This window comes from Podarcis filfolensis, assembly GCF_964270895.1.
Source record: "Podarcis filfolensis genome assembly, chromosome: 3".
NCBI lineage: Eukaryota > Metazoa > Chordata > Lepidosauria > Squamata > Lacertidae > Podarcis > Podarcis filfolensis.
The window spans coordinates 8,256,508-8,284,452 of NC_139606.1; the positions used below are offsets into that span (position 1 = coordinate 8,256,508).

Below are 27,945 nucleotides of genomic sequence, written 5' to 3' on the forward strand. Positions count from 1 at the left end.
CGGAGTCTGTAACCTGAAGCGTATGTAACCTGAAGCGTCTGTAACCCGAGGTACCACTGTATGTGCAAACAAACCATCTATCATAAAGACACTCCAGTCTTGTCTTAACCGTGCCTCTTTTCCAAAAGGAAACAGACGCTGGAACCCTGGGAATCTGGCAGGGAGACTGATAAAGGTAAAGGTAAAGGTAAAGGGACCCCTGACCATTAGGTCCAGTCGTGACCGACTCTGGGGTTGCGGCGCTCATCTCGCTTTACTGGTCGAGGGAGCCAGCGTACAGCTTCCAGGTCATGTGGCCAGCATGACTAGGCCGCTTCTGGCGAACCAGAGCAGCGCACAGAAACGCCGTTTACCTTCCCGCCGGAGCAGTACCTATTTATCTACTTGCACTTTGACGTGCTTTCGAACTGCTAGGTTGGCAGGAGCAGGGACTGAGCAATGGGAGCTCACCCTGTCGCGGGGATTCGAACCGCCGACCTTCTGATCAGCAAGTCCTAGGCTCTGTGGTTTAACCCACAGTGCCACCCGCGTCCCACGAGGAGACTGAAGTGGCGTGCAAAAACAATGGCAACTACAGACAACCAGGGTTTCCCCAAAACTGGGTTTCCAGCTGTTTTTGGACTCCAATTCCCATCATCCCTGACCGCTGGTCCTGCTAGCTAGGGATGATGGGAGTCGTAGTCCAACAACAGCTGGAGACCCAAGTTTGAGAAAGCCTGACCTACAGGGCCGCAGGCTCCCCGGCTTTGCTCCAGGCGACCAGGAGGCCCCTTCCAAAGCGCTGGCCCTTTTGCAATGCGGACGCGGCCTTATCGCGCGCCAAGGAACAGCAGCAGCCCCGGGGATAATGGTGGCCTCTCGGTGGCCCTGGCAACGGCGTTCGAGGGCCAGGCAGGCTGGAACCCGGCGCGGTTGACTGCGCCCCCCGCCGGCTGACCGGCCGCGCCGCCGCCCCGGCCCCATAAATCAGGCGCGAATCTGGATCAGGTGGAGTCTCCGCCAGGCCGGCATGAAGCTGCGCTTGGCGACGCCCGGCTCTCCCCGCCGCCGCCGGTCGCTCGGCGAGTTTCCTTTAGCCCTGAGGCGACGGGCAGGGAGCCTTTAGCGCTGCGCCGGAGAGACGCGCGGGAGGCGAGAGGTGAGGCGACGCGCAAAAGTGGCCTCTCCAAACGCGCGGCGCTTTTTGCGCCTTGGTTTTGCGCCCGTGCGGTTGGAGGAGATCCGAGGGATTTCTCCCCGGCGGCTGAAAGAGGGGCTTTGGTTCCCCCGCGCTTTCTTTTCTCCCAGTTCTAGGTCACTCGACCCACAATAGGACTCCTTTAGTCTCCTTGCCGCGCGCGCTCTGGCAACTTTTCAGGCGTGCGTAAAAACGCGGAAAGCTTTTTCTCTCGCTTCCCGCCTCCCCCCGGTCCCATTTCCTTCTCCCTCCCCCTCCTATGGTGCTCTCCAACCACCTACCTGCTTGTCACGAGTTTCGACCCCCCTCCCCGCCCTTGGAAGGGTTTCATTATTGGAGCTGAGCTTGTCCCCTGCTAAGGTAAATGACTTATTGCTCTGCCTCGACCCGGGGGGGTGGGATGGGAAAGCAAACCAAACCTGCGTTAACTATGCAGAGGCAGAATTGACCAGGTGGGGGGAGAAGCCCCTGTCGTGACTTTCAGGCGTTTGGAAGCACGGACAGCCCACCCAAAAAACAACCTTGTGAAAATGATCCCTTCGCGAGGGCAAGGAGTAATCGGGGTGGAGATGGGCCGAAAGTCCCAATGAAAGGGTTTCTTGAAGGGGGAGGATATACGAATAAAGGGCTGGTTCTCACAAAGACCATGGGTAGGAGAATGACGACCCACAAGGTTGCAGTTTTTCCTCTGTCCTGAGTGGGTTTTAGGGGAGCCTTGACAAAGCAAACGTTGGCATGGAAAGAGGAGTCTGAACTTGGGTCTGTGTTCATGTGCAAAATCTATCGGCATTGTCATTGGGGGGGGGGTGAAACTCCCCTAAAAAGGTTTGAACACTATGAACTACTACAGCCACCTGTATGCAAGTCGGTGCAAACATCGCAAGCTTCTCTGGTGCAATTCGGTGCTTTATTTAGCAAGGTTGGAAGGGCGGTGAGCATAGCCTCTGGTCTGAAATATTAAGAGTGAAAGGCACTGTAAGATTGTTGTAAAAGCCAGTAGTCTTCAATTAGACATGGGACCCCCAACCTGCTTTGATCTGATTTTAAAATATAAGTAAGACTTAACCCCCAGGCACTGTGGTCTAAACCACCGAGCCTTGGGCTTGCCGATCAGAAGGTCAACGGTTCGAATCGACGCAACGGGGTGAGCTCCCGTTGCTCGGTCCCAGCTCCTGCCAACCTAGCAGTTCGAAAGCACGTCAAAGTGCAAGTAGATAAATAGGTACGGCTCCGGCGGGAAGGTAAATGGCGTTTCCGTGCGATGCTCTGGTTCGCCAGAAGCAGCTTAGTCATGCTGGCCACATGACCCGGAAAAACTGTCTGCGGACAAACGCCGGCTCCCTTGGCCAGTAAAGCAAGATGAGCACTGCAACCCTAGAGTTGTTCACGACTGTACTTAACTGTCAGGGATCCCTTTACCTTTACCTAAATGGGGTTAGGGTTTCAGCCTGGTGTATATAAAGCAACTTCGGAGATATCCTATTTTGCCCCAACAGGGAAACCATCTGTTTTGTTTTGCTCCGAAAACCACAAGAGAAAAATGGAAACCGAAAGAGATGGACAACATGTGGTGGCCCATGACACTCAAGTGTGAGTTATCCTGAATGGGATATAATTGGGAAGGGTTTGCTGGTCAGTAGAAGCGAGTGTGTTTTCTGTGCCGAAACCAGAAAATCCTGGGTTAAGACCATGAACCTGCTGTAAGTGTGTCTAGTGACTCCATATCATAGTGCGAGAACACAAATAGATCCTTCAACCCTTTTATGTGGTTCATGAAGTTTATAAATCACACCTCTTAAATCCGTCCACTTAAGTCTTTTCTGCTGTTCACCTTATTTTTCCCCTGTCGGTGCTCTAACAGCACTGTCCTCCATATTTAAAAGTCCCCCAAGTAATCCCTTTCAGGATTGCAGCCTAAGTCTTCTTCCAACCACCCTAATCTGGCGGCATTGCTATTGCTCTTAAGGTGACTGACGAGAACTGCATGCCGGTATCCTAAAAGTCTGTCTGTCAAACCTCTTAGCTCTGGTGCTTACCATACTAAAGGGAGATGTGCAGCCAGAGACCCAAACAGCAGAACTTGCCCCATCTTGAATCACCAGATGGGGAAGATAAAGAACATCAGCCTGCCTTTGGCTGACAAAAGCTATCTTGTACCAAGAACCACCTGAAAACTCTCAGAACCTTCTGTTTTGATGAATCTTGAGGGGAAGGGAAACTCTTGTATGCTGGCAATTTACTTGGCTTTGCATACTATTCCATTTGTGATAACACTTGCCTACCTTGCACGCAGGACACGGGTGGCGCTGTGGGTTAAACCACAGAGCCTAGGACTTGCCGATCAGAAGGTTGGCGGTTCGAATCCCCGCAACGGGGTGAGCTCCCGTTGCTCGGTCCCTGTTCCTGCCAACCTAGCAGTTCGAAAGCACGTCAAAGTGCAAGTAGATAAATAGGTACCACTCCAGCGGGAAGGTAAACGGCGTTTCCGTGCGCTGCCCTGGTTCGCCAGAGGCGGCTTACTCATGCTGGCCACATGACCCAGAAGCTGTACACCGGCTCCCTCGGCCAATAAAGCAAGATGTGCGCCGCAACCCCAGAGTCTGCCACGACTGGACCTAATGGTCAGGGGTCCCTTTACCTTTACCTTGCACGCAAGTGGGCACCTGGGCAGGTCAACCAGTGTTAGAAACTCAGATATATAAGCTAGTTGCCAAATGGCTCCTTAAACCAAGTTTGCAGTCACCAAAATTTCTGGACAAGGCAGCTCTAAAGTCTTATTTTTCAAATGATGAACTGACTGTGATTGATTCTCAATCAAACATCTGGCTAGTTTAGATGACGACCTTGAGCTAGGTTAAGAACTTGGAAAAGTTGAAGAGGAAAACCTGCTTGACCCAGGTGCAGTCCACATATATGTTGGCCTATTCCTACCTCTTTTTCTTAATGGGGACATGGACCATTCATAATGTAGGGATATTCTTCACAGCTGTGAGCAGGTCAGTGAAGTGGGGTAAGTGAAGGGCAAACGACAACAATTAACTACAACGTCGTTTGCTGCTCTTGCTCAGGCTGCACAGAAATGACGTCTTGGTTCCTAAAATTTATTCTGATGGTGCAGATAAAATATAACTGAGAATTCTACATAATGTGGTACTAGTGTGCGAAAAAGGGACGCGGGTGGCGCTGTGGGTTAAACCACAGAGCCTAGGACTTGCTGGATGTTAAGTCAAGAATCTTGGTTACAACTTGTGGTTTGTTTGGAGAAAGCCAAGCTAGGAGCCTGGGTTGGACAAAACCAAATCATGGCTTAGTTCCCAGCAGCATGGTAGAAGCAGGGGAGGAGTGAAGTTCCTGTGATTTTTACCCTGTGCAACAGCACAATGCATGTTCCCCTTTCAACCATAGTTAAGCTTACCATGATTTAAAGTGATGTACAAACACTGCCAAGGAACGCGGGTGGCGCTGTGGGTTAAACCACAGAGCCTAGGACTTGCCGATCAGAAGGTCGGCGGTTCGAATCCCCGCGACGGGGTGAGCTCCTGTTGCTCAGTTCCTGCTCCTGCCAACCTATCAGTTCGAAAGCACGTCAAAGTGCAAGTAGATAAATAGGTACTGCTCCGGTGGGAAGGTAAACGGCGTTTCCGTGCGCTGCTCTGGTTCGCCAGAAGCGGCTAAGTCATGCTGGCCACATGACCCGGAAGCTGTCCGCCGTCTCCCTCAGCCAATAAAGCGAGATGAGCACCACAACCCCAGAGTCGGTCACGACTAGACCTAATGGTCAGGGGTCCCTTTATCTTTACCTTTTTAGTGTGCGAAAACAGTCACGGGATCCCCAGGCACACACCTTCAGATGGTGGTGATGTCAGGCACCATCCTGATGCCCAGACATCTTCACTTGGTCGCAAGTGGCCGATAGCCAGGTAGAAAATGCGCCTGGTGAATTTCGAACTCTGAGGGCAGTGTGTGGTTGCGGCAGAAGTCACATGCTGCAGAAGGCTGGTCGCCGCAAAATGCCCTCTCTGCGCATGCCTCTTGCTATCGCTGACCTTGATCTGCTGCTTCCAGGGCTTGAAGTCTTGTGAGAAAAGAGATGGGTGTAAAGTGGTGGTAGCCGTTCACTCAGTAAAAATGAGAATCTGACATAACTGCTTTCCATTAAGCTTTCACCACAGGCTGGTACAAGCTCACTGCTGAAATCCGTTAACTTTCAGGGAGGAGGTGAGCTTGTTGACTGCTTGTTAACCCCCATCACTTTAGCTCTTATTTCTTGTCGCAAGAAGGAATTCTGTTAATATATCTGCTTCCCCAATTAATTCCATGGTAGAAGTCGGATCAGGGAGATTGAAATGGATCTTGACGATGGTGCTGAGAAAGAGGAAGCTGAATCAGACTCTTCTACAGAGTGAGTTGAACTTGGAGAAAATGTGCCAGACAAGTAGGAGTGATGGATTACCTCTTCATCGCCTTCTCTCTGCTATTTTAAATTGAGCTTGCTGAAATGACAGTATTCGTTTTGCCAGCTCCAACTGTGGTCCTCACAAAACTTAACAGTATCCTATAAGCAGTTAAATAGTGGGTAGACATAGCAGACGATGCAGCGATTTCTCCAAGGCAGCTCTTTATTTGTAAGTTGGAACAGAACTGAACTGAAGGGTTCAGCCAGCCTGCTTATGTAGAGCTCCACAAGAACGCAACAGTAACCATTTTCTGTACCTATCCAATCACTGAACGTCACTTTCAAACCCTTATTTGCATATGTGGACCTGAGTGAAAACTATCTACAGTAACCCCCTGCTGGCCCAGGGTGAGAACTTCAGTACATAACAGTTTCTACCTTTTTTTCTGCCCAATGGCCGCATGGCATCCAGTTTGCACCCCTGTGGTTTGTGATGTTGGTTGCAATCCATATCTATCCTTGAGAAATATGCTGCATTCTGATGTGTTTTCCCTGAGCCAGCTTTGATCCAAATTGAGAAAAGGAACGACCTAGTTGCAGTTTAAGCCAGTAACGGGATCGCAGCCTAGAACCAGGAGCCCTGGAAAAGCAGTGTTTTTAAAAATGAAAAGCTTTGAATGCAGTAGGTATACAGGTGTCCATATTGCCACAGTCATATAGCTGAACTACAGAAATTGCTGACTTTAACCGCTATAAAAATAGCTGCCTCCTTGCGGACTTGTGAAGGGCTTTTTTGTTGCATTGCAATTAAACATTTGCTTGTGATTTATGTGCCTTGTTTTATATGCTGCTGCTTTATGTATATGATTTATGTTTTATTGGCGTTGTTTTACAATGAAGGGCAGGATAGAAATATTTCAGGTGAAATACCTTTTTGTTTAGTAGGCTTGATTTGTTCAGTTACTATTTCTTTGAAACCCTGATCATAGTCCTAATAATAGTAATATTAATAATTTCCCTTTCTCCCCCTGAACCAGCCTAATAAAGAAAAAAGTCTCCCAGTTTGTGATGTCTTTTGGATTCAGGTAAGTATTACCACAACATGAACATCAGTGAAACATGGGAAGGCAATTGTAGATTGGCAAACTTGATACCTTACAGCTTTCTACTTGCAGAATTGCAAACATGAAAATTGCTCTCATTTAAGGAAAGCAACTTTGATTCATTTGTTCTCCCAGCCAACCAACTTTCGGTGGCTTAGGCATAATTTCTAAGCACATCAAATGCTTGCAATATGGAATGTTTCCAGCTGAGTAACATTTGCCCAAATCTGTACTGCACACAAGTCTGCTTCCGGGTTGTACGACACATAACGGGATATCAATTTTCTGGAAACCTGAGATCAGCCAAGATACTTGCATTAGTAAGTTGCTTTGCTCTGCAATACAGCTGCAAATTGGTTGCCACACCTTTCTGCCTGCTGAACACGTGGACTCCTCTACAGACCGAAGCTGAATTGGTGGACAAAGATTGCCCAGTTCTTTATTGTGTTAAATAGGTCTTCATAAAAGCACATTTGTCTTTCCCTTTTCCAGGAGTAATATTTGCACTACAATGAAGGAAAATCATTTTTATTTCCATTTGCATGATTCTTCCCTTGAAGTGACCGTCTTTCTCCTTTTCTTCCCCATTTTCTTCGCTTATTTTAGGCTTTTTGGAATTGTGCTTATTTTTGTGGACATCTCACTTGTGATTCTGTCTCTAATGATTGCTCACAAATACCACTCTCTTGATGTCATGATTGGAAATATCTCTCTGGCCATAGCATTCTTCTTCCTCTTTGATGTCCTCCTGCGAGTGTCCATTGAAGGGTAAGAGCAGGAATCATTGTAAATCTGTGCTGCTGTGAAACCGTTGTTTTTTTAGCTGCGTAAGTTTTCATAGAATAAGGCATTGACCTTGCATTCAGAGGTCTAGCAGAGAGGTCTTAAAGTTCCCCATAAAACCCCCTTGCAGCAGTATTCTTACTGCATCTGGAATAGGGAGAAAGGCTTAAAAAATGTTCTTTAGGAAACGGGAAGAACAAGTGAAGCCTGTTGTGCTGACTGCTCCTGTTCAGAATTCCACCACCTCTTTTCAAGATATTGTGTTCTATTCACACACACACAACTGATTCAGTCCCCTCTCCCCATTTTTTCCTTCCCCAGCAGTCAATATTCTGTAGCCACTGAGCAATTGGTCATGGGTATTGGGGTGTTTTTTTCTTTTGAGAGAGTGGGGGTTTGCCCCCTTAGGTTTTTTTTCCCTTTAAGAATTTTTGCACTTCTGGAAACCTCCCTCCCCAAAGCTTACAGATTCCTTCTCTTGTTTCTTAGCCTCATTTTGTCTACGCCAGGGCAGACTTTGTTAATCTTTCATAATACAGCACCCTGTGCAAGGCCAATATTTTGTGCCCCCAAATTATGGGCCTGCTCAATTCTGCACCCCCTCAGCTCGGCGCACTGTGCAAAGAAACCACACGCACTGGCCGAAATCCTGCGCTGTCAGAATGCAGTATCTGAGTTGGCTGTTAGTGTGCATAGTTGAGCTGTTCTTTTTGGTGCCCTACCCCAATGTGATGCGTGCCCGTGTTATGGCTCGTTCAGTCTCATATTTAAAACCGGCATTTTCTTGTAACTCTTGTGTACAGGCCCAGTTCTGGGCATGAGCAGAGCTTACTTTAGCCCAACCATTCTGGGATAGGGGGCACATCTGGAATTTGCTGTGCATGACACTCACAAAATGGCTGCATGGCACAATATAAAATGGCCGTCACATCTAAAAAACCAGGAAAACGCAAGGCCACTGAGTGTGTTCAGTGTAGGAGAGGCTGAACCAATGCAAACGGGAACAGGAAGACCGAACAGTCTTTGTGCATCGTGCATTCAAGGGGATAATCGCAGAGACCTTATGCAAGGGCTCTGGAGGGCAGACTGGTGCACATGGGTGGCTAACCCCTGCAGGTGGCCTCCGCTGAACAGGGCTTTCCAGGACTAACCGTGGTTTATACCTGCAGCATGATACTTGGACCAATGTCTCCTTGCAAAATTGACTTCTTAAGCCCCTACACATGCTAAATGTTGAATAATCTTAGGTGGCCTACAAGGTACTTGTCAAAGTGAGCAGCTGCTGCTAAATCATTGTTGCTAGCTGTCTTCTGCAGATCCCTTTTTCATTTCAGCTTCGAAAAGTACTTTGAATCCAAGCTAAATATTCTGGATGCTATCATTGTCGGGGTTACGCTGCTGATCGATTTTGTGTACGCCGTCTCTGACTTCAGCGGAATAAGCCTCATTCCAAGGCAAGGAGAGTGCAGAATCTTCTTCCTTCTCTCTCTCTCCCTCCTCCCTCCTTCCTTTCACAGATGTCTGTTTTTCTTCTTTGGTGGTGAAGACAAAATGCAAACAAGCATGTGGATAATTTGGCTTTTAAAAGTGCTGGATGTTGAGTGGGGCTGCTAATGTAATCAGATCTTTTGGTGAAGGGCGGTATATAAATTTAACAGATAAATATAAATTTAAAAACATTGCCCCCTAACAGGCACCTTGTGATCACATCCAACCTTTGGGCCTCTCCAGCTTCGTTTCTGTCTCTTATTTGTGTTCAAAACCTCATCATGCAATTTATTTGTTTCATTAAATTTATAATACCTCCCTTCAAGAGGGGATCACAGGGCATTTTACAGTGTAAGAGTGGTTCTTTTTTGTTTAATGGTATATCATGATGTTTTAAACCATAAAAGCTTTAAAAAATAACCACAAAACAGTCCCTGTATTTCAGTTGCTTTTCTCTTTCCCTTGTCCATCATGTTGTCCTCATTTGGTTAGATTTAGTGTACTGTGCTTTTTAACTGGTTATCTATCCACTGATATCTTGTCAATATTCTAGCTCTTTGAATGACTGGTCTGCTAACAGCACTCAGCACCCTTAAAGTGCTTTCAATATACGGTGTGGATTATTTATCTGCACCTAAACATCAGGTAGGGACACGGGTGGCGCTGTGGGTTAAACCACAGAGCCTAGGACTTGCTGATCAGAAGGTCGGCGGTTCGAATCCCTGCGACGGGGTGAGCTCCTGTTGTTCGGTCCCAGCTCCTGCCAACCTAGCAGTTCGAGAGCACGTCAAAGTGCAAGTAGATAAATAGGTACCGCTCCAGTGGGAAGGTAAACGGCGTTTCCGTGTGCTGCTCTGGTTCACCAGAAGCGGCTTAGTCCTGCTGGCCACATGACCTGGAAGCTGTACGCTGGCTTCCTCGGCCAATAAAGCAAGATGAGCGCCGTAACTCCAGAGTGGGCCATGAGTGGACCTAATGGTCAGGGGTCCCTTTACCTTTTTAAACAACATCAGGTGCTCTTTATTTATGATAAGATCTGGTCACAGAAGCTTAGCATACTGATAACTCTGTGCAGTTTGCAAGGACTGCACACACTTGACTTGTCATGCCTATGAACACCTCCATCTAGAAAGACTGTTGAAGCTGTGCATTGTAGACAGACATAAACATGTCGCCTCTTGCGAGCTTTTCATATTGTTATGCTGACCACTTTTTTCTCTCCCTTTTCACCAGAGCGGTTATTATTTTTCGTATCCTGAGGGTTATAATTCTGATACGAATATTTCGACTGGCATCGGAGAAGGAACGACTGGAAAAGCTCACAAGGAGGATAGTAAGCGACACGGGGCCTTGTCAACTATGGGAGCGAGACACAAGGTCTTTCTCCCTGGGAGGAGGCACATGTAGTTATCTTGGCTGCTTGCCTTTCTGCTCCTGTTTCTGTTTGACTTTTTTATATTACAGTCATACCTCGTGTTGTGTTTGCTTCAGGTTGAGCATTTTCAGGTTGCGCTCTGCAGCGACCCGGAAAGGGTTACTTCCGGGTTTCGCTGCTTGCGCATGAGCAGACGCTCAAACTGACGTCACGCGCATGCGCAGAAGTGACGAATCACAGCACACGCAGACGCGGGTTGCGTTCTGCTCATGTTGCGAACAGGGCTCCGGAACGGATCCCGTTCGCAACCAGAGGTACCACTGTCCAAGAGTTTGTATTGCACTTTAGTAGACATCCCCAATATGTTTTACATAAACAAATCAATATCAACATTAAAATATTCTAATTGTTGTATTTCTATTTTAAGTTGACTTGAAGGACTCTAATTAATAGGCAGTACAGAAATGCTTTAAAAATGTAGAACAATCAAGATCAGTCATACTTGCATGATTCGGAGTGCAGATATTCAGATTTCTCGCCTTATATTTAAGACTTTGGCTGCTGTTCTAATTTTATTTTTTTTAAGCCGTTATGGGCAGCCTTGGAAATAGTGACATCTGTCAGACTAAACTAGCCTATTTGTTTCCCAACTTCCCTCTTTAATTTTCTTCTATGTGTGTTGCTGGCAGGTATCAGAAAACAAAAGGCGTTACACAAAAGATGGCTTTGATCTGGACCTCACGTATGTCACTGGTGTGTATAATAACTTGGTGAAAGGGAAGAAGTTGATCATTATGAACTTTTCTCATGGGAGCTTGGCGAGATCCGGGCAGCCAAGAATTGTGGAAGAAAACTAAGTGTGTGTGCGTGTCTGCCACTGCCTCCTTTTTCTCTTGTCCTCTCCTGGCCTTGCTTCTGGGACAGCTACTAACTGGGGAGACATGGCAATGCGTGACCTTTGCTTGGTTATCGCTTCTCTGAAGGAAGTGAATAAGTGCCTAGGCAGATGGTCCTGGGCAGTTAAAGTCTAACCACATACAGCCAAGGCACTCAGAGACACGTAAACGCTGCTTTTGCCACTCTGCCAATGGAACAGGCTTTGACCTTGTGGTCATACGAGTTGCGCTCACACCTCTCCTCTTTTGCATCTTGGAATTACTGTATTTTTCGCTCCATAAGATGCACTTTTCCCCCTCCTAAAAAGTAAGGGGAAATGTGTGTGCGTCTTATGGAGCAAATGCAGACGAAAGGCTCTGCTCAGCGCTCCCTTTAAAGAGCCACGCAGAGCATGTGTGCGGCTCTTGGGGGCTTTTCCCCAGGGAAAAGCCTGCAAGCGCCGCACACATGCTCCATGCGGCTCGTGAAAGGGAGCGCTGAGCAGAACCTGGGATGCATACAGGCTCTGCTCAGCGCTCCCTTTAAAGAACATTTTTTTCTGGCATTCCCCCTCTAGAAACTAGGTGCGTCTTATGGTCAGGTGCGTCTTATGGAGCGAAAAATATGGTAGCTCTTGATTGCTGATCTAAATGACAAGACAGACTTGCGGCGCTAACACCCACAGTAGAGACTTTGCTTAAATGTGAAATGGTGCTGTGGGCCAGTGGTCCTGACAGAGGCTAGAGTGCTGGTCCAACAGGAGGGAAACAAAGCATTCACTGCTGTCACATGGTAGTCTGCTTACCCTAATGTCTAGGTCTTGTGTGTGCAGGCTGTGGGTTCCGATTCTGCTCTGCTGGGCCACGGGCAAAGGGGGAGGGAGTTCCATGTACAAGGAGCCAACACTGAAAAGGCATACCAGAACCTGTCTTTCTCCATCAGTGAAGAATCTTAAACCTGCTTAAATATATATAAATCCATCTATGTGCCTCTTTGTTGTCTAAGGGGCTTAAGGCAGCTGGGTAGGAATTCTATTTTTGTGTTATAAGAACCTTATGAGGGAAGCAGGTCTGAGATGCAGTGATCTGCTCAGCTAAGCTAACCAGTCAGCCTCATAACTGAATGGGGACTTGAACCTACTCCTCTCTGACCAAAAGCCCAGCCATCAATTTTGCACGGCTGCAAGCCCCAGCACAAGTCAAAACTTTCAGTTGTATCAGGTTTTAGTGATTTGTTAGCTATATGCAGACTTTTCACTCACGTGTCCACATGTTCAAACAGGTGGGCTTAATTCCCCTATGCTGTCCTTCACCACCACACAAATCAGCCCCACTAGGACTGTTTTTGAAGGGACGCGGGTGGCGCTGTGGGTTAAACCACAGAGCCTAGGGCTTGCCGATCAGAAGGTCAGCGGTTCGAATCCCCGCGACGGGGTGAGCTCCTGTTGCTCAGTCTCTGCTCCTGCCAACCTAGCAGTTTGAAAGCACGTCAAAGTGCAAGTAGATAAATAGGTACTGCTCCGGCGGGAAGGTAAACGGCGTTTCCATGTGCTGCTCTGGTTCGCCAGAAGCGGCTTAATCATGCTGGCCAGCTGTACGCCGGCTCCCTCGGCCAATAGAGCGAGATGAGCGCCGCAACCCCAGAGTCGGTCACTACTGGACCTAATGGTCAGGGGTCCCTTTACCTTTACTTTAGGACTGTTTTTAGCCCTTCATGTTATAAGAGTTGGATAAAATTCTTACACGACTGTGTGCACAAATGGTCCATGGGATTACGCTATTTTAAAGTTGGATTTAAAGGGGGAAATTGAGATAGCACAGAAGAAGCTTCTTAGTTTGTCTTACTTGCAAAAGTCTAGTTGTTCATGAGGATGAACGCCTGAGCTGTCAGAAGTCTGAAGTCTAATCTCTGTGAAAACAAATACTTTGAACTGAAATACTGCAAGTTATAAACCAGCAAGTGTTTTGCGGTCTCATTAGACTTATTACAGCCTATGTGTGTGCTTTTATCTCTCAGCTCGTGTTATAGCAATGTCCTTTCCATCTTCTGGGAAGCAGTCTTGGTACAGGAATCCTATAAAGGTAGCATAAATTCTGAAAGTCTGTGCAAATAGTTCTCACTGTATAAATATGGCATATTGCTTTTTTAATTGATACGGTTTTTTCTTTTTATTCCACACTTGTAATTTAAGAGAAATTACGCCCTTTCTTCAAGTTCCGGGGTTGAGGGGTTGATAACATGATAATTTACTTAGATTTTGATGGCTGTAATTGACTTAGAAGCTAGATAAACAACTAAAATATTTACTTAATTGATGGCAATTTGTTTTCCTTCCTTTCCTTGCCAGATCTAATGCCAGGCTGCTGGCATTATGCTTGATTATTTTACTCTATGATCAGAGGGTCAGAGTTAGGATTTGTTTTGGGCCTTCAAAAATGGGTGTGCTGTGTCTTTAGAATTATCAGCCAATAAGCTGCAGGTGTTAAACATTTTCTTCTCCGCACTACCTTTTTAAGGGCAACTCAAAAGTCTGGTCGCATCCACACCATCCATTTAAACATACACATGGCTTCCCACAAGTAATCCTGGGAACTATAGTGAAGGGTGCTGGGAATTGTGGCTCTTTGAGGGGTAAACTATTGCAGTTCCCAGCATTCTTTGGGGAAAGTGTTCAGTGCTTTGAACATGCTTTAAATGCATGGTGTAGAGGTGGCAGTAGACTTAAATTTTGTCTAGATGTCTACCTAAGCCAGTCTTCCTCAACATGGTGCTGTCCGTGTGTTGTTTGGGCTACATCTCTGAATATTGACCATGTTGGCAGTGGCTTATGGGTTTCCAACAAGATTAGGAATGCGCAACATTGACTTCCTCTGCATTCATAGGTTCTTAATGTGTATTTAATCTCCCCGCTAAGGCTAAGCCTAACACATTGCTGGAATCCAACCATATCTACAGCAATATGTTGGCACTGAAGACCTCTTTGCACATGGGGAGATCTCAATTTTGCTTAAATTGGCTTCCATGAATTCTGAAATGGGTTTCACAAATGCATTGCCTCATCATTGGGTCCTAATGCTTCTCGCGTCCTTTGAATATCTCCTCCTGCTTTTATAGGAAGTTGCAAGGTTTTTGGATACGAAACATGAAGGGCACTACAAAGTCTACAACCTTTGCAGTAAGCATCTCCTATTTAAATCGTTTTTAATTTAGTTATGCATAGAATAAAACTTGCAAAGGAGGCATCTTACTTCTGAGCGTATACCATAACGGCCACTTTTTCACATTTTGACCTCTTAAATGTCACCCCATCTCCATATCGCTTAAAGTTTTGTTATACTAAATGCTTCATTTGTTCAAATGACTTCTTCATGCCATGCATCATAGTGGCAACTGTGACAGGTGTGGTTTTGTCTTTCTAACCCCACTCAAGGCATTCACTTGAGACTTTGGAACGAAAAGCTGCTGTTTGGGGTTGATTTAAATGTTCAAGATCCAGACATGTAGAAGCTGACATGAGTTTTTAATCTGTTTTTAGCTTAGCTGATTTTAATTGTATTTTGAATTTTTTTTAATACCTGGTTTTAGATTGGTCTTTTATTGGCTTTTTTTGAGTAAATTGCTTGGTGGTTCTATTTACAATCAAAGAGTGAATAAATTTTATAAAATAAATAAAAATATTTGACATACTCTTCCCCTCCCCTGCAGGTGAACAGGGCTATGACCCAAAGATATTCCATTACAGGGTGGAGAGAATATTTATTGATGACCATAATGTTCCCACCCTAGAGTAAGTATAATTTCAAGGTGCTTCTGTGTGTATATAAGGAGAGAAAATTTAAATAAAAAGACCCATCAGGGCAGCTGAAGAATGCAAATGTCTCTAGTTCATGAGAAACCAGTTCAGAGAAAATTAAAAAGCACGGTGCCAATGTTTTTTTGTAAATGGCATTGAAACAAGATATTTCCAAGCCAGACAAGATTTAACTTGGTTAATGTATTTCATTTATGTATGGATCACTTTCAAAAATCTCTAAACAATGTCCAAAAATTACTATAAAATTATCAATAATGCACAGAAAACAAATTCAAGACAGGTATGCATAACTAAATTATTGTCTGAGTTGGCTTGCTGGAATAATGTTTTTTAGTCAACTTCTTAAAAGTGTTTTAGTGAGGGCCTAGGAAGTTCCAAAGGGACGCGGGTGGCACTGTGGGTTAAACCACAGAGCCTAGGACTTGCCGATCAGAAGGTCGGCGGTTCGAATCCCCGCGACGGGGTGAGCTCCCGTTGCTCGGTCCCTGCTCCTGCCAACCTAGCAGTTCGAAAGCACGTCAAAGTGCAAGTAGATAAATAGGTACCGCTCCGGCGGGAAGGTAAACGCTGTTTCTGTGCACTGCTCTGGTTCGCCAGAAGCGGCTTAGTCATGCTGGCCACATGACCCGGAAGCTGTACACTGGCTCCCTCGGCCTATAGAGCGAGATGAGCGCCACAACCCCAGAGTCGACCACGACTGAACCTAATGGTCAGGGGTCCCTTTACCTTTACTAGGAAGTTCCAAAGCACTGGAGCTGCCACCCCAAAAGATCAGTCTGCTTGTGAATGTTGTTTGGCACTTGTAATATTGCAAGTTCCACAGACTAAAAGGGGTCAAGCACGTACACAAGCCAACGTTTCAGGTAAACTGATCCCAAGCTGCTAAGGGCTTATTATTGCTCTGATAAAATGATTTTGTGTTAGGTCCCCGGTCCCCCCCTCCCCGAACATCTCAGAAAAGAAAAATTAAGTGAGATTCCTCTTTCTGCCCTTAAGGGAGATGGTCCAATTCACGCATAGCGTGATGGAATGGATGTTACAAGATGACAACAATGTCATAGCAATACATTGCAAAGGAGGAAAGGGTAAGTAAGTCCTTTTTAGTGGAAACATTGACATGGAACTGAAGGAGGTTGAACTTTTTTTTTTTTAAGGTGTTTTATTTTCTGTTTCGCTAGTTTACAAAAGCTTCTGGTGTTCCAGTATTAAATGATCACCGCTATTTTTCTGAAATAGGTAGTTGAGGCAGAATGACCTGAGAAACTGCCTTATTGCCAGGTCAGACTTGTTGGTTCAACTAGTTCAGTACATGACTGAAGTGAACCTCCAGGGTTTCAGGCAAATTCCCAGCCCTCTTTGGAGATGACAGTGCCCTTCCACTGAGCTACAGTCCAAATAATTACCTGGTCCATCACAGCTCTTGGTCCCTCTTCAAAATTTTGGATTGAGGAACTCAGAGTTGGTTATATTTTGCTACTTAAAAGCTGCTATTTTAAAGGAAGGTGGGTTGGAAGACTACAAAAGTTGGAACTCTTGAATAAAAACTGCAACTTAATTAAGTTAATCATGTACAGTGGTACCTCGGGTTACATACGCTTCAGGTTACAGACTCCGCTAACCCAGAAATAGTGCTTCAGGTTAAGAACTTTGCTTCAGGATGAGAACAGAAATTGTGCTCTGGCGGCGCGGCAGCAGCAGGAGGCCCCATTAGCTAAAGTGGTGCTTCAGGTTAAGAACAGTTTCAGGTTAAGTACAGACCTCTGGAACGAATAAAGTACTTAACCCGAGGTACCACTGTAACTTAAATCCATTGGTACAGACCCTACCCTCTAGAGTAGAAGAAAACAAGCTTGTTCCATCTTCCACGCGACAGCCCTTTAGATATTTGAAGATGGCAATCATATCTCCTCTCAGTCTCCTCTTTGCCAGGCTAAACATCCCCAGCTCCTCCAACCGTTCTTTGTAATTCACATGATAGAATTATAGAGTTGGAAGGGACCGCAGGGATAATCTAGTCCAGCCCTCTGCAACGCAGGAATCTTTTGCCCAATGTGGGGTTCAATCTTGGGGTCGTGAGTTCAAGAGTCTCACTCTCTACTGACTGAGCTATCTCTTATGTAGCATAATCTGAATGCGCTAGTGGTTCCCTTCTTGAGTACAACTCGAATCCAACCCTGATGACTTTCCTCAGAAGTCTTGATTCCCTGCCCCTTTTTTTAAACTGCAGGAAGAACTGGCACCATGATTTGCATCTGGCTTATTGAGAACAGCCTGTTTGAAAGTGCAAAGGTACGTAAAGCGATGGCACACATTAAATCTTCCCTTTGAACTTGTGTGCTTTAATTCTCTCAAAGACCAAAGAGTTGCTTTTCTGTGTGCAGGGAATGCTGAAGAATGTCTTCCACCTGGGTGGCGATTCATTTAAGTGGCATGACAACCTGAAGTTTATATACATGGTTCAGCTCAGTTGCAGGAGGCGTGCACCTTGTTTATAGCACCATCCCCCTATTGCCAGAAATGCCCAATGCGCAGAGTGAGGCCTCACCCCTCAATGCAATTTGGCTGAACCACATAGTAAGCAGTATGCAAACACTGCTACCACCATGTGGATTTTTTTCTGTCACTTCCAAGGGAAATGTTTGATCGAGTCCAGAGCTGGAGTGCCCTAGGCCCAGGTTCTGAATACAGCCTTCAGGGCTTTCTTGCTTGCCTGGATTTTTGAGAGTAGTGTACGTAGAAATTAGCCTGCTTACAAAGGTAAAATTTGCACCAATTCCTCCACCTACTTTTGCCTCTGCCTTGCCTACCACTGCCATGTGACTTCTGGAAGATTGCTCAGAAAGGAATGTAGCTCTCAGACGGGAAAAAATGATGAAATTTGACTGGTAAACGTGTTACTTAACCCCAGGGCTGTTGTTGGAAAAATTCCAGCAGTGTCTTTTTAGGAGAAGAGAAAAAGCAAGGGGTGATTTTGCCATCCCCCCCCCCCCGAGTGTTGTGGGATTGTTGAACAACATAGAAGATGGCGGGAAAGGGGCTACATAGGGAACAAGCAATTGACACAAAAGAATCTCCCCCATGACTCTAATGTATCGAAGATCCTTCTGTAAACAGAACAGTACCATCAGAGAAAACCAATGGTTCTGGAGAGGAATGTTGTGTTATAAGCCACTAATGTGTACATAGCCAATCTGTACGCAGGAGCAAACTTCACGTTCACCAGGCGTGGACTTTCCCAGCTCCTTTTAACTCTGCAGCCTCTTGTCTCCCTTGAAAACCTGCTTTTGGAGGAATGGTGTAGGGATAAGGCGGAAGGGAGCAGATAAAAGAGGAAGTTGGCGGAATCCACCCCGCTCTAATGTGAACAGAGGGAAAACTTGGCCTCCAAGCCTGTGTCTCTAAAATAACACTTTATAGTTCCTTGGTTTAAAACGAAACACTACAAAATATGGCGACACCTGTTATCATCTTCCTTTTTTTAGGAAAGTTTACAGTACTTTGGTAAAAGAAGAACCGATGAAAGCACAAGCTCCAAGTTTCAGGGTGTTGAAACTCCATCACAGGTAAGAGTCTACAATGACGTCTCGGTTAAAGACACTGGAACCAGTATCGTAGCAAGGGATTAACACAACTTGCAGAATGTCACGATTTAGCTCTATAACTGACCATTTTTCCTGCACCACCCTTCTCATACCTCTGCATTTCTGGATGGCGCCTAGAGTGCCTTCAGTCCAGCGAACAACCAATAATACTATGGCGTTATAATAGGGATCAGCAAACTTACTGCGCCTCGGGCCAGTGTCTCCAGCGGCGATCGCGTGGCGGGCCAGAGGGCGGGGGAGCGCGTGCCCATATGTGTGCGCACACGCTATTTCTGGCGCACTTCCAGGTAGGAGGAGCACCAGAAAGAGCTTGTGCGCATGTGCACAGGCCTCCTCTGACCCGGATGTGCACTGGAAATAACACTTGTGCATGCGCAAATAACGCATGCGCACAAGCTATTTCCAGTGCTCCTCCGACCCAGAAGTGGGCAGTCACGCAGCGCAGCGCCGGTAAGAGCAGGCGGCGGGGGTTGCTGTGGGCCGGATAAACAAGTCCCTTGGGCCTTATCCGGCCCACGGGCCTTAGTTTGGGGACCCCTGTGTTATAACATATGATGAGTCCAGGATTTGGGAGTGTTTGGGTAAGGCAAGGCTTGCAGTGATGGGGTTTGAAGGTCACCTTCTCTAGCAGCCAAAAGGTTGCTCTTACTTCAGGGTTGAGTTGGGAAATTTGCTTTTAGCTTTGAAAATGCTGCAGCTTGTTTGTAACTTATTTCTCAAGGCGCGCTCAAATTTTCTTTGCAGAATAGGTACGTTGAGTATTACGCAACCTTGAAATGGAAGTACAACCTGCAGCTCCCAAAAGCGAGACCGCTTGAAATAAAAAGCATAAAGCTCTACGCTATCCATGGTAAGCGCTGCTAAAATGCGGTAGGATTTCTAGTGGCACTTTTTTTTTTTTTATAATATTTTTATTTTTCCATATAGACACAACACAACAAACATAAGCATACAAAGACAAAAACAAAACAAAAAACATGTATCATTTCATATCCTAATTTCATATCCTATCTTCCCCGACTTCCTCATGCCTCCCCTTTCTGTATTCCAAATTCTTATCGATTGTTCAGCAAATCTTCCCTTATTTTAATTTAAATTTAGACTATTCTTCCTTATTCTCCTTGTCTTAACCATTACTAATAGTAACCATTTACTTTCCAGTCCAACATCATTCTAACTTTCATTAACTTTGTAATATTTCTTTAAATAGTCCTTGAATTTTTTCCATTCTTCTTGCGCTGCTTCTCTTCCCTGGTTTCGGATTCTGCTCGTCATTTCTGCCAAGCCCATATAGTCTATCACCTTCATCTGCCATTCTTCCAGTGTGGGTAGTTCTTGCGTCTTCCAGTACTTCGCAATGAGTATTCTAGCTGCTGTTGTCGCATACATAAAGAAAGTTATATCCGTCTTTGACACCCCTTGGCCGACAATACCCAAGAGAAAGGCCTCTGGTTTCTTGGGGAAAGTATATTTAAATACCTTTTTAAGTTCATTATAGATCATTTCCCAGAATGCCTTAATCTTCGGGCAAGTCCACCAAAGATGAAAAAATGTACCTTCGGTTTCTTTACATTTCCAACATTTGTTGTCAGGCACATGGTAAATCTTTGCAAGCTTGACTGGGGTTATGTACCACCTATATATCATTTTCATAATGTTTTCTCTTAAGGCATTACATGCCGTAAATTTTATCCCGGTGGTCCACAACTTTTCCCAATCAGCAAACAAGATATTATGACCAATGTCCTGAGCCCATTTAATCATGACCGATTTAACCGTTTCATCTTGTGTATTCCATTTCAGCAGCAAATTGTACATTTTGGACAAATTCTTAATACTGGGTTCTAACAGTTCTGTCTCCAATTTTGATTTTTCCACCTGGAAGCCAATTTTACTGTCCAGTTTAAACGCTTCATTTATTTGATGGTAGTGGAACCAGTCTCTCACCTTCCCTTTTAATTTCTCAAAACTCTGCAATCTCAATTTGTCCCCTTCCTTTTCCAAAATTTCCCAGTATCTTGGCCACTTGGACTCCATATTTAACTTTTTAACTGCCTTAGCTTCCATTGGCGACAGCCACCTTGGAGTTTTATTTTCCAGCAAGTCTTTATATCTGACCCAGACATTTAATAGTGCTTTTCTGACAATATGATTTTTGAAACTTTTATGTGCTTTAACCTTGTCATACCACAAATATGCATGCCACCCAAAAATGTTATTAAAACCTTCCAAATCCAAAATGTCTGTGTTTTCAAGAAGTAGCCATTCTTTCAGCCAGCAGAAAGCTGCCGCTTCATAGTAAAGTTTAAAGTCTGGCAGGGCAAACCCCCCTCTTTCCTTTGAATCCGTTAATATCTTAAATTTAATTCTGGGCTTTTTGCCCTGCCAGACAAATTTAGATATGTCTTTTTGCCACCTCTTGAAACAATCCATTTTATCAATTATTTGCAATGCTTGGAACAAAAACAACATTCTTGGCAATACATTCATTTTTATAACTGCAATACGGCCTAACAAGGAAAGCTTTAAGTTGGAGCTTTAAGAATCTCCAAATCTTTTTTCACTTCTCTCCAAGTTTTTTCATAATTATCTTTAAACAAATTCACATTTTTAGCTGTCATATTTATACCCAAATATTTCACTTTTTTAACCACAGTCAACCCTGTCTCGTTCTGAAACCTTTCTTTTTCTATCTGTGTCAAATTTTTCTCCAAAACCTTTGTCTTAGACTTATTCAATTTAAATCCTGCCATTTGACCAAACTCTTGAATTATTTCCAAAACTCTTTTCGTGCTAGCTTCTGGCTCTTGCAATGTAAGTACTAAATCATCTGCAAATGCTCTCAGTTTATATTGTTTAGCTCCGACCTGAATCCCTTTAACCAACTGGTCCCTCCTAATCATATTAAGCAAAACCTCCAGGACCGATATAAAAAGTAGTGGGGAGATAGGGCACCCCTGACGTGTCCCTTTTTCAATCTTGAACTCTTCTGTAACCACATTATTTACAATTAGTTTGGCTTTCTGTTCAGAGTATATTGCACCTATACCATTCTCGGATTTCTAGTGGCACTTAATGTCCTCCTTTCCTCTGTTGTGATGCAAGTTTACTTTTTAAAGAGTTTGCAGGAGACAATTCAGCACCAGTCCTTGAAATTCAGCCTCATAATTGTCCTGCTATCACTATTTAACCTTTTAAAAAAAAAACTCTTTTTTTAGGAGTTGGGAAAGGCAATGGGAGTGATTTGAGGGTGAAGATAATAATGGAAAAGCAAGTGGTATTTCATTGTGTTTGTGCAACCCAAGAAAACTGCCAGGTAAGGGACTCCTGGGTTAGTTTTAAAAACCTGTCATGAGTGACTGGCGTAAGAAATTGTTACCTGTCCAGAGTTTTTGCAACTGGTGGTATATTTAAGATTCTTTCTGTGCAATGGATTTCTTAATCCCTATAATTAATGTGAATCTGCTAGACGTACTTTGGGGGTATGCTTTTGATGCAAGGAGAGCTAATGTTTTGAGCATTCTAAAAGTGAAGCATTCTAGAATTCTGGAAAACGCAGTGTTTCTCACAAATGGCCTTTGCATTCCTGCTGTTCTTATAATTGTGTGGAATCATAATCATAATTTATTCTTTCTACCCTGCCCATCTGGCTGGGTTTCCCCAGCCACTCTGGGTGGCTTTCAACAGAACGTTAAAAACAGAATAAAACTTCAAACATTAAAAACTTCCCTAAACAGGGCTGCCTTCAGATGTCTTCTAAATGTCAGATAGTTGTTTATTTCCTTGACATCTGATGGGAGGGCTTTCCACAGGGCGGGCGCCACTACCAAGAAGGCCCTCTGCCTGGTTCCCTGTAACTTGGCTTCTCGCAGGGAGTGAACTGCCAGAAGGCCCTCAGACCTGAACCTCAGTGTCCAGGCTGAACGATGGGGGTGGAGACGCTCCTTCAGGTATACTGGGTTGAGGCCGTTTAGGGCTTTAAAGGTCAGCACCAACCCTTTGAATTGTGCTTGGAAACGGACTGGGAGCCAATGTAGGTCTTTCAGGACCGGTGTTATGTGGTCTCTGTGGCCACTCCCAGTCACCAGTCTAGCTGCCGCATTCTGAATAAATTGCATGGATGTCACAGGTGCTCTTGGGATGAGGTTATTGGCAAGCCGCCCAGCTGCTCTGTCATTCCTGCATCATTTAACACATTTTGCACATTTTGTAGAAGCTAAGCACTTCTTCTGAGCTGGAGTTACGACTGGCATCCTTTTAAACAAAACGGGGGGGGGCAATGACCACATATTGGTTCCACCGCCCCCCAGTTAATATATATTACATAAATGCAGCATATTTCTTAGATTGGGACATGCAGGAATAACACACACGGGATGAAATGCGGTAGGCAGGAAATTGTTTCCCTAAAATACCTTACATTTTAAAAGAAAAGCATGGATGGAAGAAAAGGTGTCCATCTTCTAGCTCAACAGAATTTGGCAGTGTATGGTGCTCTAAAATCTTCCCTCAACAGCAATGCCTGTGAACCTTACTTTCCAGCTGTGTTCTCCTAAGTAGTAATAGATTAACAGGAGGGAGTGTTGCTAGGCGATTTGAGGAGTAGCCAAGAATTTCATGTTTTAATGGGGCCAAAGGAAAGTTACCAGACCAAATTAGTTTTCAGAGGGCAAATTAAGTTGGGGGGGGGGCTGCTGGACCTTACTTTCCAAGCTGGCCCAGTAGGAGGCTATAGTTGATTCAGTAGATAAAAGTTCATGCATTTTGTAACAAGAATAGTTCATCGTTAATGAGATGTCCCATCTACTTTCAGTTGTTCTTCGATGGCGAAAACGACTGGGTAGTAATTGCTTTTGAATGCTGTCCCATAGTTAGCAAAGATGTGAAAGTCAGATTCGAATCTTCTTCATCTGTAAGTAAATGAACTGTGGATCTTTTATATTTCTCTCACACAGCAGTTGTGTCCTCTATAGCCATTGCTGACCCATCTCAAACACAAGGTTCGCTTCGTTAAACACACCTGCTGGCCTTTATTTATTTCAGATATTTAAATCCTGCTTAACATTCAGAATTATAAAAGTGGATAGGGAATTGTTGGTTTTTATAACCTGCCTTTTGACCCGTGGAATCTACCGTATTTTTCGCTCTATAGGACGCACTTTTCCCCCTCCAAAAATTAAGGGGAAATGTGTGTGCATCCTATGGAGCGAATGCAGACTCCTTGGCTTCAGGGATAGCCGCCTGAAGGCTTCGGAGCGCAGCACGAGTTCCCGCTGCATTCCGGAGGCTTCAGGTTCCTTTCACTGAAGCCAGGAGAGTCTGGTCTTTGAGGCTGGCGTTGGGGGAAAGCAGCTGTCCGCTGCTCCCAGAGCTGGGGGGGAGGGAATCACATTTTTTTCCTTGATTTCCCCCTCTGAAAACTAGGTGCGCCCTATGGTCAGGTGCGCCCTATGGAGCGATAAATAAGGTAAATCCTGAAAACTATGATGAAACTAAAGACGCAGGAACACCTGGAGAAATGGAATGTGACTTGTGATATTTCAGAAAGTAAAGGAGGTGTTACTGAAGGGAAGATTTGATTTATTCGCAGTTTATTGTGGAAACAAAACAACTAATACAGTGGTACCTTGGGTTAAGTACTTAATTCATTCCGGAGGTCCATTCTTAACCTGAAACTGTTCTTAACCTGAAGCACCACTTTAGCTAATGGGGCCTCCTGCTGCTGCTGCGCTGCCGGAGCACGATTTCTGTTCTCATCTTGGAGCAAAGTTCTTAACCCGAGGTACTATTTCTGGGTTAGCGGCGTCTGTAACCTGAAGCGTATGTAACCTGAAGCGTATGTAACCCGAGGTAGCACTGTATTGGAAACTAGCTTGACACAGAAAAAGCCTGGTCATAGGTATCAGAGGATGAGTTATTTGACAGATGCAATGACAAGCATCAAATATAATAAATCACATTAAATCTTAAATTAAACAGCTGGTGTAGTGGCTCAGAGTGAAGTCTGTCTCCCTTGTTTGAATATTGTATGTAGCATGAACTCACAATGAAGACTTAGGTGACATGCTCTAGGCTCTACTCTGCGCTTAGAGAGAACTGCCTTCTGGGATGTGTTGTGATTGTGACAGGGAGGTAATGCATGTGACACATTTTGAACATGGGAAAGCACTATACACAGGTTAGTAGGTATTAAACATTCAGTCTTTTTGCCTTTTAAAATACAGGCTATACCCAAAGGCTACGATGACTGCGCTTTCTTCTTTTGGTTCCACACAGCCTTTGTAGAGGACAACAGGTAAGCTGTAATTACCGACATCAGAGGCCTGTGACAAAAAGCTAAGATGCCCTCAAACTTTGGCTGGCTTGGGAACCAGGTGTGACAAACTTTTATCTGTGTGAAGAAATGGGCCCAACACAAGTCTCCGTTATCAAGAGAAAGGCTTTGCTTTCTTCCATGGGACTGCGATATATTTTTAAAAGGTAAACAACCAACCCTTTCCCCTCACATGACCCCACAGAAGAAAGTAGAGCCTGTCATTTGCTACTGGGGACGTGCCTTGAGCCTAGCTCTTCAGAAAGATACAGGCTAAAAAATACTGTCTCTGCTTTGTTGGGGAAGAGGGCATGAGTTCAAGTCTCTGAAGGTTTTTCTTACATTGAAATGCACTGTTGGGCGAGTCTCCAATAAAGGAAGTTGGTTGAGTGAAGAACTGAGAAATCAATTTCCTTTCAGGGATGGAGGCCTCATTGCTCACTACTGAAGCATTGCTGCTGATAAACACGATGTAGGAGAAATTAAAGATTAAGCAGGCATGTTGCTACTTTTAAGTAGCAGGAATATGAACACTTGCTCATCTGTCTCCAGGTGCATGTAATCAGACTCGCCCTGTATTGGAAAGGAATCATTATCTACCCCAATTGCAGGCCAGCATGTTATGTAATAGAGACGTGGGTGGTGCTGTGGGTTAAACCACAGAGCCTAGGACTTGCTGATCAGAAAGTTGGCAGTTTGAATCCCCGTGACGGGGTGAGCTCCCGTTGCTCGGTCCCTTCTCTTGCCAACCTAGCAGTTCGAAAGCATGTCAAAGTGCAAGTAGATAAATAGGTACTGCTCTGGCAGGAAGGTAAACGGTGTTTCCGTGCACTGCTCTAGTTTGCCAGAAGCGGCTTAGTCATGCTGGCCACATGACCTGGAAGCTGTACGCCGGCTCCCTCGGCTAGTAAAGCGAGATGAGCGCCGCAACCCCAAAGTCGGTCATGACTGTACCTAATGGTCAGGGTTCCCTTTACCTTTATGTTATGTAATATATGAAGGGACAGAGGGAGTCTACTGAGTCAGAATGCTAGCAGAATTTCACTAGCTTGACAACAAAAGCCACTATTAACTCATAAAGCAGACTGAGCTGTACATTCTCTTTTTGGGGGTGCAACAAGGGACATCAGAAACAATAGAAATGGCCACAACTTGCACATTTATCTGAGGTCAGGAACAGAAACCATGCAAGCGAATATAAGTGGTATTTGCTATTGCTGTTCTTAGTCCACAAATGTTGTTTTCTGCATGGTTTCGGATGTGTCCCTTTCATTGACATTGATCACATAATTCATTACATTGGTTTTGGCCACAGTGGAGAGAGTGAGGTGAGCTGTAAAGGTAAACTATAGCATAACGGAATGGAATGGAAGCAATTGATGGTGAGAAATGGAGGACAGAACAGAAATGGCTGCCCCATAGCTGCAACTACTACTGTAGCTCATCAACGCTAGGAGAATGACTGAGCACAAGCTTGAGGATAAGTCCCCAGCAAATGGGAGGCAGCCATGCTTTTGTGCTAAAAATGGATTGTGGTTAAAACTGGAGATGAAGACAGCATTTACAGATGAAGTACATGCTCCCGTGTTCTGCCAGTAGCTACTCCGTTTTGTATTTCCAGTGTGACTTATTCAGGTGTTCTGTTTCTGTGTTGGATCAACATGCTAGGGGTTGGTGGCAAGGATAGCTGTGCTATCACTTCCCATGAGCTGGGAATGGTAACTTCTGCAAGAGGCAGCCATAGGTTCCACGTGAGGTGTGGAACCCCAAGTTCTCCAGGGTTCTGAATGGTGTGGGGAGCTCCTCCACCATAGGTTGATCAAACACAGAAGGAAAATACTTGAACATGTGCCATTCCCTGCACATGGATTTACATGCTCTTCATTAATGCTTCCCTCCCCACTTTCCCCAGGCTTTACCTTTCTAGAAATGAAATTGATAACCTACACAAACCAAGGATGTGGAAGACTTTCAGGGAAGACTTTGCTGTGGAGCTGCACTTTGGTGAATGCTAACCAGAAGTGAACAGTGGCAAGTTTTAAAACAAAGAGTTCCTATTCTATTTCCTTCCCAGGATCATGATGCTCTGCTACCGCTATGGTATTGCCTTCTAAATCTCATTTGTGTCTGTATAGGACATTGCAGAACTGAATATTGAACACAGAGCTTGCCTAGCTATTTTGTGTGTGTTGCTTATAATGATTAAAACAATTGATTTTGTCAGCTTGTTTGTGTCTCTATGTGAAAAACAGTTTCCAGTGTTTCAAAGTCTACCCACCCCCTTCCCATCTTCTCAGGTGGCTGATCTCAATACAAACTCTGTGGTATGTGGACAGTGCATGGTCTTCTTCTGAATGAGACCATTAGACGTTGCTTCGGTCACCAAGATCTGACTAGCTATGTTAAGATTCGCCCATTTAATCCTAGCAGCAATCTTTATTTAATCAAACTGAGCATTTATAAGAGGAATGCGGAGCCTGCAGCTCACTGGATATTTTTGGCACTCTCAACTCCCATAATTCCTAACCATTGGCTGTGCTCGCTGCGGTTAGTCATAGCTGGGAATGCAATATCCCAGCATTGTGAAAAGAATGCTTTTAGTACCCTTTTTCTGCTGATGTGGCGTGGATGTTCCTGGAACTGGGAGGCTCGGGATACAGCGGCCATTATATTGTTATACTGACCACTTCACATGCACAGCAGACTCCCTTCCTGGACTTGTTATTTGGAATTGGAAGTTGCTCAGCCTTGTTGTAAGCTACTTGCACGTAGGCCTCCAGAGGTTTGGCTCAAGGACTTGACTTCAGCAATTTGATATTATTATTATTAAAGGTTACAGGTTACCTCTAAAGTAGAGATGGTAGCCTGCTAGATTACGTTGGAACTGCAAGTCCCGTGAGTCCAGCAATAATGAATGTGACTAGTGTTGTGGCTCTGCAGCTATTGCTTGATGGCAGGTTCCTCATCCCTGATTTAATGGCGCAGGATACAACCCAGTCATCCTACCCAACCCATTGC

The 27,945-nt window shown here is 44.9% G+C and overlaps 1 protein-coding gene across 3 annotated transcripts; it reads left to right on the forward strand.

Annotated features, from left to right (window-relative positions):
• Window positions 1-836: 836 nt before the first annotated feature.
• LOC310759395 (phosphatidylinositol 3,4,5-trisphosphate 3-phosphatase TPTE2-like) lies at window positions 837-27,147 on the forward strand. 3 transcript variants are annotated; one of them, XM_083606575.1, is made up of 19 exons: window positions 837-1,138; window positions 2,674-2,767; window positions 5,502-5,579; window positions 6,611-6,658; window positions 7,283-7,444; window positions 8,794-8,913; window positions 10,181-10,280; window positions 11,012-11,075; window positions 13,215-13,279; window positions 14,313-14,373; window positions 14,904-14,985; window positions 16,009-16,097; window positions 17,240-17,301; window positions 18,495-18,575; window positions 19,359-19,464; window positions 21,833-21,930; window positions 23,428-23,526; window positions 24,839-24,909; window positions 26,840-27,147. In XM_083606575.1, the coding sequence occupies exons 2-19, from the start codon at window positions 2,718-2,720 to the stop codon at window positions 26,940-26,942; spliced, it is 1,539 nt and encodes a 512-aa protein (XP_083462701.1). In that variant the 5' UTR covers window positions 837-1,138; window positions 2,674-2,717; the 3' UTR covers window positions 26,943-27,147. The 3 variants fall into 3 exon arrangements, with proteins under 3 accessions (XP_083462701.1, XP_083462703.1, XP_083462702.1); XM_083606577.1 differs by having other exon boundaries at window positions 899-1,138; window positions 5,505-5,579; XM_083606576.1 differs by lacking the exon at window positions 837-1,138 and adding an exon at window positions 1,449-1,537.
• The last annotated feature ends 798 nt before the right edge of the window (window positions 27,148-27,945 follow it).

Coding starts and splice junctions, on each gene's coding strand:
- LOC310759395 (XM_083606575.1), top strand. CDS start 2,718: ATGGAAACCGAAAGAGATGGACAACATGTGGTGGCCCATGACACTCAA. Junction 6,659..7,282: donor GTGATGTCTTTTGGATTCAG/GTAAGTATTACC, acceptor CGCTTATTTTAG/GCTTTTTGGAATTGTGCTTA. Junction 13,280..14,312: donor GGTACAGGAATCCTATAAAG/GTAGCATAAATT, acceptor CTGCTTTTATAG/GAAGTTGCAAGGTTTTTGGA.